Below are 9,459 nucleotides of genomic sequence, written 5' to 3' on the forward strand. Positions count from 1 at the left end.
GCCCTTCTGAATAATATTAATGCCCTTCTAAATAATACATACATACATATATATAGTACATACATACGTGTGTATGTGTATATATAGTACATATATATGTATATATATAGTACATATATATATTTCTGCTCTTCTAAATAATACATATGTATTTTTTTAATCACCCATAAAACAGGATGCTAGAGATCTCTTTGGTTTTCGTTGTTCTGTTTTTTTTTGTTTTCCAGAAAAAACGACGGAAGCCAAAATGATGAAAGCTGGAGGGACTGAAATAGGAAAGACACTTGCTGAAAAGAGTCGTGGCCTCTTCAGTGCTAACGACTGGCAGTGTAAAACGTATGCCCTTTGAACAAAATGCAGGGTCTTCTTAGAGCCGCACAACACATCTACAGTGTGATACTTAAGTTTGTCAGTATAAATTTACTTATACTGATGAGAATGATTAAAACTTGCAGCTGTTCCACTCAGTGTTTTGCTGTGAGGGTAGTGTTCATTTTTGTTTGCTGGGCAGCAGTTACTTAATTAACGTGACTGGAGAAAGACTAAAAAAAAAATCAAGACTGGGCAGGTAAAAGTTCATGTTTTTCTTTGATAAGCAGAGATGCTTCTCAAGTTTGGAAGAAATTCCTAGATGGAAGTAAAACCTTCATTGCACTGTGTTGCTTTGTTTTTAACATTCCCTAGATATTTAAGGAGTAGCGTTTAGCACATAGTTAGGTTCTTAGATGTTTCTCCAAGCCATCAGCTGAGAACATTAAGATCTAAACTGGAGAAGGACTACCAGTGAGAACACCCAGAGACTGTCCTGCAGTTCTTTGTGTCTCAGAGACTGTTGGCCTTAGGAGTTACTTTGTATTGGCTGAGTTTTCAGCACAACACTTCTTACGATTCTTTTTTTTTGAAGTGTTGCCTCAACACTTAAGCTTTTTGATTTGACATAAAACATTTCTCGTTTCTGTTTTGTTCCTTTTTGCCTCCTAAGATGTGGCAACGTGAACTGGGCCAGAAGGTCAGAGTGTAACATGTGTAATACTCCAAAGTACGCAAAATTGGAGGAGAGGACAGGTAAGTTGTGTGTGGTTTTAAGGCATTCAAATTAGTGTGAGAAAGCTTTTTATAAATCGCAGTGTAATTTAATTAAAGTGATTGTTTTTACAGCAGAGCTAACAAAGTTGAATGATCTCTATGTAAATAAATCTCTGGGCTCTTTTACTTGATTACTTTTAGTAGCGTGTAAAGCATGTGGTGGTTTCATTTGGAGAGTCAGTGAATATTCAGCTTAAACTGCCTGCGAATTTGATTTTTACCCTAAGATATGTAGAACCAATAACACAATATTTCATTAAACTCAGAAGGTCTAGTGTATGTAGAGCGTCTGTCTCCCGAGGACTCGGCAGTCACAAGCTGTGTTTGAGGGCTGGCTGGATTAGGCTTGTTATCTCTTAATGAGGTTTGAGGTTTGGTCATGCTGTGACATATTTAAAGTTCCTCCTGCATCAACAACAAAGCCAGTGGTAACTAGAGCAGCAGATTTCCGTGCAGCGCAATTGTGGCTGCTTCTGCCGTTCCCACCGCGCGTGGGATCGGGCAGAGAGGTTAATGCACCGAGTGTAGCACTAACACATAAAAATAAAAAAGAGGAGGAGAGCACAGAGCTTGTTGATAAAAAGGAAAAAAATATTTTTTAAAGTTCTTATGTTTTAAGTGTATTACAGAGTTGTATTTCACATAGTATTAATATCATTACATATTTTTAGCATTTAGTTAATTTTTCAAGTTCTGGTGTCACGTGCAGGACAGCTAGCGTGGCGCACGCGCTTGCAGTGAATACCAGAGTCACTGAAATTAGAACAAGCTGTGGAGGTTTTCCACTCACCTTATAAAAAGGAACAGAAAGATTCTTAAGGCAGACCTTGGAGTTGTACGATTCGATGGAACTACAGGCTGCTTTGCTTCCTGTTGCTCCCTGAAGCCATATATGATTTCATGTCCCAGCTTTTTTTTTTTTCTGTTCTTTTAAATGCTATTGTTTCTTTGCTGTTTATGTGTCTTAATCTGTTTTCTCAATTAGGTTTCTGAGGTACAATATTTAATAAACGTGTGTGGGAGGAATTCATGGTCCCCCTGAGATCATATTATGTTCTTACAGCGGGCATTTATAAATCCACCAAAGGTTTCCAGAGCCTCTGAAAGCGCATTTTAAACTTCATGCTTAACGTAGCTGAATTTGCAGCTCAAGAGATTGTCTTGTTTTACCTTTTTTTTTCTTTTTTTTTTTTAAAGGATATGGAGGAGGATTTAATGAACGAGAGAATGTTGAGTATATAGAACGCGAAGAATCGGACGGGGAGTACGATGAGGTGAGGTTTTGGTACCTGTGTTACTCTGTAGAGGCGTCTGGTGTGATTTGTGTTTTGGGTGCATCCACTCTTGTTTCCTTACAGGGCAAAGCACAAGTCAGAGGCACCATGTGAGGCATCTCCTTGTCAGATGCTCCTGTGTGAAAGCTCTGAACTCAGAATGCGTCTGGTTTATGGGCTTGGGGGTTAAAAACTAAGAACAAGTTCAAATTAAACTGGTACAAGCTGAGTTCATAAAACTTCTTAGGGAAGTGTCTTCAGGGCCATGCATGTTTTCAGCCAGATACTCAATGCTGTTTAATAAAGATATCCCAGAGACCTAAGTACAAAATAATCTTTTTTACCATTAATTTTGTCTGTGGGTACTAATTGTCTCTAAGACAAGCATCTGTTTAGAAAGTTTCTTGCTGCTAATCAATGTTTTGTAATATTTCTACTTCCCTTCAAGCAGTATCTTATTTGAAAGATTATTAGGTCGAGAGAGGTCCTCCTGCCCCTCTGCTCTGCCCTGGTGAGGCCACATCTGGAATCTTGAGTGCAGTTCTGGGCCCTTCAGCTCCAGAGAGACAGGGAACTGCTGGAGAGAGTCCAGCGCAGCCACAGGGATGATGGAGGGATGGAACATCTCCCTGGTGAGGAAAGGCTGAAGGCGCTGGGGCTCTTTAGCTTGGAGAAGAGGAGGCTGAGGGGTGACCTCATTAATGTTTATAAATACGTCAAGGGGGAGTGTCAGGAGGATGGAGCCAGGCTCTGCTCAGTCGCGTCCAATGACAGGACAAGGGGCAATGGGTACAAGCTGGAACATAGGAGGTTCCAAAAAACTATTAGGAAAAACTTTTTCACTGTGAGGGTGACAGAGCACTGGCACAGGCTGCCCAGGGAGGGTGTGAAGTCTCCTTCTCTGGAGACATTCAAAACCCGCCTGGACGTGTTCCTGTGTGACCTGCTGTAGGTGATCCTGCTCTGGCAGGGGGACTGGACTAGGTGATCTTTTGAGGTCCCGTCCAACCCCAACATTCTGTGATTCTGTGAAATTGATCTATTTTCTCATAGAAGCTTTATCCAAAAATAGAGTTGGAAATTACTTTTGATTAAATCCTGTGCTAACGGAATAAAATTTCTTAGTTTGGACGCAAAAAGAAAAAATACAGAGGGAAGCCGGTCGGTCCTGCATCAATCCTGAAGGAAGTAGAAGATAAGGAGTCTGAAGGGGAAGATGAGGAGGATGAGGATGAAGATCTCTCCAAATACAAATTGGATGAGGTAACGTGTTTGGGTTTTTTCTAGCAGTTATTTTCTAATTATTACTACGGTGCTGTTTAGTATTACTGGGTAAGGTTTGGTCGCTTTTCGCTGCCTTTAGAGCAATGCAGAGGAGTAGCAATCAGAATAATGGTGCGTACTGCTTCTGTAACGTGTGTGCATGTTCTAAATATCTGCATTCAAAGACATATTTTTCTTTTTAAACCATAAATAATAAGTAACTGGTAAAAGGGAATGTCTGTGTTTTCGTTAACCTCATTAAATAACAGAAAATGGGGCGTTGGGTGGGGTTTTTGCAGGCTTTTCACTAGTTTGCTTTGGAACACAATTTTTCAGTCACTCTTTAGTCTTAGAATTTTTGGATCTTGTTAAATGCATTAACAACAGTATTTTCAAAGGTTGAAGAAAAGCACAAAATATAACCATAGAGCAAATAAGAAGCACTAATTGAAGAAAACTATCAAAGTATTCCTTACATGGTTTTTTGTACATCTGCGTTTGTTCTTCAGGATGAGGATGAAGATGATGCTGACCTTTCAAAATATAATCTTGATGCCAGTGAAGAAGAGGACACTAATAAGAAAAAGAAATCCAATAGGCGCAGTCGTTCTAAGTCTCGATCTTCCCATTCTCGATCTTCATCGCGCTCATCCTCTCATTCAAGCTCAAGGTCTAGGTCCAGGTAAACGGGTACAGGTCAAGGGTAACACCAGGCAAAATGTCAGTATCTAACTTTATTTACTTTTTTTTCTTGATTGCCTTACAGTTTTAGTTTAATAATGTTAATGATTTCATGTACAGAATTTACACAGGTAGATAATGTTCTGTTCTGAGCTGCTGTGGATCCTCAGCAGGGAGGCTTCTTATGTCCTCTTGCTTGATGTAGTAGATTTAAGTCAATGCTTCAACTGAATCCTTCAAATAAATTTTAATACGTAGTTTATTCTGAATTTTATTTTTAGGCTTATTGGCCATATGTGATTCAGTGGGTGAACTTTTGGGTTTTTTAGCGATGCTGAGCCGAGGGTGGTTTTGTTCAAGTGGGAGGTGGTGGCAGGAGAGGGCAGTGATGATGCAGTCCAGATTCAGCGAAGGGAGAATATCCTGGAAATAAGGACAAGAAACTTGAACTCCAGTTCAATGGCGAGCCACAAAGCTTCAAGTGCTATGGCAATGTTATCAGAGTAATGCTAAAGGCTTATATTGATCGTGGGGCCACAAAAAAAAAGTCTGCTGCGTAGGTTGAAGATCTTGCATCATTATTTACATTCAGTAATACAGAAATGATTTGAGAAATGCTCTGCAATCAGGCGATGCAAATCCCATCGTAGCTTTTTAGCTGCCTCACAGCTATTACAACGGTGATCTGATGGGCTGAAGACCTCATGTGGGTGCTAGCTTGCAGGGTTATACGTGAAGCGCGTATACAGAAAGTTCAAGTTTCTTGTGGTCCTCCCGGCTCTGTAACTGCTCTGCTCCGCCCTCGCTGCTGCCCAAACACTTCCATCCTCGTACTAACCAGGTGTCAGCCGCTGTCTCTCTTCTGTCTTTCCCCCCATTGCTGTCGTGCTTTCCTTCATGCTGCCTCTTCTACAAAAGATTAAGTTCTTCTCGCCACCTCTTGTCGGCCTCTCCGCTCCTTCAAACGCCACCTTGAGATGGGCGTTTGCCGCGTGGTTCCAAGAAGAAAATAACAACAGCTGAGCTGGCCGGCTGTTGGCGGTTTTTGTAAATGAAGGCAAGTGTGGAGGCTGATCTCCAAGGCAGTGGCCTTGTTGTCCCGTGTAGGACCAGCATGGGCTGCGTTTGAGTGCAGCTCTTAGATTGAGCAGGGAGATGGTCAGACAAAGGGAAGAACTTAATCTGGCTGTAATTTTGCTCCTTAATTCGCAAACATTAAGAGTGAAAAAGTAGCTCATCGAACCCAAAATTTGCTAAGCATCTGCCTCAGCTTTCTGTTGAACTTCTTTCTTCTAGCGACACATTATTAATTGGAAAAAGCGGGTGCTATTTATGGATACTTCTCTGCAGTTTTTAAAAAGGTCTAAATGTGTTTTCTAGTTAGTCTGTTCATACTGCTTTTGTTTTGCACCGTACAATGAAAAAGATGTGGTAACGATATAAGCTAGGAGAATGACAGCATGTATAGAGCATTTTTCCTAAAAAGGTTATTAGAATTTGATTGCAATGTGTTCTTTTTACAATGGTTACCGCAAGCCTGCTACCGTTTTTACGTATCTTTTGTGGTTTGTGCTTTAAAGAAAATCCAGCAATGGGAAAAACTTGAAAATAATTATGACTAGTCACAAGTCGCGTTAGCTGTGTCCACATCTCAGCCAAGAATTAACTCCTCCTTAATTTTTAACGAAAAATTGAAACTGCTTAAGCAAAATGCTTGTGAGAACTTAATTGAGGAACATTTGAGCTCGCTAGTCCTCATACTCTGGCCTGCTCTGCTTTGCAGAGAAACTGGTGGTTTTCGAGTTAAGGCACAAATGAAGTGTGAAGACATTGGTTTTAGGAAACAGTTAACAAATGTGTAGTTATTTCATTTTGCCACACAACTGTGCTCCTGTTTAATTTTTGTGCTTTGTTTTAGGAAACGCAGTAAAAAGCTGACTTGATAATTTTTTTGTAATGCACTACCCTACTGTGTTCAAGTTTCTGGTTTAAAACGTGCCGTGGTGGTACCAGGAGGAGTAGGAAGCCAAACTGTATCGATGTATCATTGTCTCTGCTGTTGTACTCTGCTAAATACAAGTCAGACACTGGAAAAAAAAATCTTCCGTGTTGTTTCAGGTCCCATTCCAGAAGTTCTTCCAGTTCCAGATCAAGATCTCGTTCCAGTTCCAGAGAACACTCTAGATCTCGTGGGTCGAAATCAAGGTGAATGAGGTAGCACTCTCTGCTTGCAGAGAGAAAAAAGTGCAGAAGAACCAACCGCTTGTTGATTTCATCGTAAAATTATGCCAGTCAAAAAGCATTAACTCGTTTTTATCTTGGAAGTCAGAATTCCTTGGGTCTCTGCACGAGGTTGTTGCCACTACAGATGTGTTTCTTGAGAATGCGAGGTTTTGGTTGAAGAGTTTAAGGCTGATCTAAGCTAGACGAGTGGACGCCACAGATCATCACTTTGAAGGAAGAAGACTTTCAATGCATGTTTACTTGTTTCCGTAATTTTTGCTGGTTTTACCATTTCCACTTTGACTGCTTGATATGGAGGAACATTAGCAAATACGCTGTGCTTCTGATTTTGTATTTAGTGATACCTTATCTAACTGTCTAAATAGTGCTGCTGTTGCCTTTATAAATGTGGGGGGAACCGACGCCAAATGTTGGTAGTAAGTTGCACGAGAAGCTGGCAGGATTTGGAGGTAGCTGACCTGCGCCTACCAGAAACGTGGCAGTTCCTCCAGCTGTCCTGGCACAGGCAGGAGTTCCCTTTTCTGACAGGATGAAGAGCTGTCCCACCTCTGCGTGTGCAGAGAAGCTTAAAACTGTAAATGAGGAAGCTTGAGGTGGGGAATTGTGAACGGTGTGCGTTCGCTTGCACCCGGCGGCGCACGTGAGGGTCCCCAGCCTGTTAGCCTGGGTGAAATAGGGCTGCTTTAGGATTGATGGTGAGAACCCTGAAAATATTTGACCAATCAATGATATTGTTGTGCTTTTGTATTTAAAAAAGAAATGGCATTTTTTAAAATGGTTTACCCAGCTTGCTGAAAAAAAGAAATCCCGTTAGGTGTTTTAATATAATTTTGAGATTGCAGTTTAGGACTTCCTAGCTCTATTACTTTTTCCACACTTGGGGGGTTTTTAGGTAACCAAAGTGATTTTTGAGTGCTTGTAAATGAAGCCGATTCTTTTTTTTGTTGTTTTAATACCAAAAGGAGTGTATTCTAAAAGGTTTTTTTTAAAAACATTTTGGTTGTGGAAGGTCTTACTCTCTACACAAACTTACTTGCAGATTTGTAAAGGTACTTTGTGGGGGCATTTACTGTTCCAGTAAGATGAACAAAGGCAGTGTAAATCTCATCCAGTATGAGGTGGGATTGGTAAATCTCATCTCATTAATGGATATCTCACACTGGAAACATGAAGTCAGCGTTACGGCTGCAGGTTTCCAGCTGTTTCGCTTTGTGAGTGCTACGGCCTGGCCTGGCCTCGCGTTGCTTCTCTGTCCAAAAGCATCGTTCTAGGGAGTGTGGGAAAGAGGTTTCCAAACCATCCCTGGTCTGTATATCAAGAAACACTAGCAAAATTGACTAAGGAAATTACTACTGCAGTAGAAGTCTTTATTGGCAGATAACTAAGGAGTAAGTATTAAAGCACCCACACGGTTATTTGACAGAGCGCTGATGTCACTAGAGCAGTGAGCGTTCATGAGAACTGTCTCTTTTTGTTCTTTCTTTGTTATTCCTCTGTTATACCAGAATTAAATATGATTTATTTCTTAATCAATAAAGATCCAGCTCCAGGTCCTACAGGGGGTCTTCCACCCCAAGAAAAAGATCTTACTCAAGCTCTCGTTCATCCTCTTCCCCTGAGAGAAGCAAGAAGCGAAGTCGTTCTAGATCCTCTTCATCTGGTGATCGCAAAAAAAGACGATCGAGATCACGGTCACCCGAAAGGTTTGGGTTTATGTAGAATAAGAATGGGTGTATTTAAATGTGTGATTTATTTTTTTATTATTATTTTATTTCTTTTCTGAAGGACTGAGGTTCACTGGGAAAGAATTGAATCTGATCAGTTATTCTGATACTAAAAGTAGTTTTCTCACCTCCCCTACTCTTACTTCCTATTAAAACCTCCGTAATTGAGCTTTTTTTTTTTTTTTTTTTTTGGTTTTTTTTTTTTTTTTTTTCTCCCCCCTCTCCAATGACAACTCCTGCTAGGAGCACGTTCCATAGAAAAATCTGGCTTGCCATTCTTTCAGTGTGTGCAAGTGTTAGTGTGTACATTATTCATTTATTTTCATAAGTAACTATTGCGCTTAGAAATTGTATCCTATTTTCAGAATTAAACTTAAATTTGTAGTATTAAATTCACTGTCCTGAGCTTAAAGTGGTTTAAAGTTATTTCTATATTCTTAGAAGCCCCCCCCCCAGCTTCCAGCTATTGTAGGATACAGACTACTCGCAGTGAATGCTAAAATTAATTTCAACTTATTTCTTTGCATGCTTTCTCCATTTGTATCTTACAGACGCCGCAGATCATCATCTGGATCTTCCCATTCTGGTTCCCGTACAAGTTCTAAAAAGAAATAATGCAGTAAAGCTCAGATTAAAAAAAAAAAAAAAATCCAGTCAGTGCATGAGACATTTTTAAGAAGTTGGTGTCTTACTTGGTCAGAAGTGCTAAATCTGCTAGTAGAGGTGCATGTCTGTCCTTGCTTGCTGGAAAACTGCAGCTTTGTTCATTCATGAAGCAAAACGTGAGGTAGCATTTTAAGCCATAAACTCCCCAGAGGAGGCGTGAAGTTTTATTGTTTGAGTGCAGAGGGGATGGTGTTATTTTTAAAGACTCAGTTCCTCGATTCCTGGCTCTCTCGCGTGTGTCTGAGCAGGTGCAGGTTGGATGTGTTCGAGCACAGCTCTGCTCTTCTTGGGACAATTAAAAATCCAAGGAATTCAGGAAGAACCGTGAGCTTTCTGCATCCGACCCCTGAGCTTGTTTGCTGCAGCTCATATGGGACCACAAGTGATTAGCGTAGCTATAGGGCTAGTGTTAGCTGGATGACAGTAGTGAGGGCTTAGGTCTAATTCTTTTTTATTTTTTTCTATGCCGAAGTAAAAATAGAGATGAGTACCCCTCTCGTTAGCTCTGCTCAGTGCAAAAT

At 40.5% G+C, this 9,459-nt stretch overlaps 1 protein-coding gene across 1 annotated transcript; it reads left to right on the forward strand.

Annotated features, from left to right (window-relative positions):
- Nucleotides 1-227: 227 nt before the first annotated feature.
- ZRANB2 (zinc finger, RAN-binding domain containing 2) lies at nucleotides 228-9,110 on the forward strand (the record flags this gene model as incomplete). Its single annotated transcript, XM_009875334.1, has 8 exons — nucleotides 228-336; nucleotides 983-1,065; nucleotides 2,284-2,360; nucleotides 3,486-3,623; nucleotides 4,133-4,305; nucleotides 6,423-6,509; nucleotides 8,087-8,251; nucleotides 8,824-9,110. Coding segments are annotated over 8 exons (896 nt in total), but the record flags the coding sequence as incomplete, so codon positions are not given.
- Between the last annotated feature and the right edge of the window lie 349 nt (nucleotides 9,111-9,459).

This window comes from Apaloderma vittatum, unplaced genomic scaffold (genome assembly GCF_000703405.1).
Source record: "Apaloderma vittatum isolate BGI_N311 unplaced genomic scaffold, ASM70340v1 scaffold35128, whole genome shotgun sequence".
In the NCBI taxonomy this organism is placed as follows: domain Eukaryota; kingdom Metazoa; phylum Chordata; class Aves; order Trogoniformes; family Trogonidae; genus Apaloderma; species Apaloderma vittatum.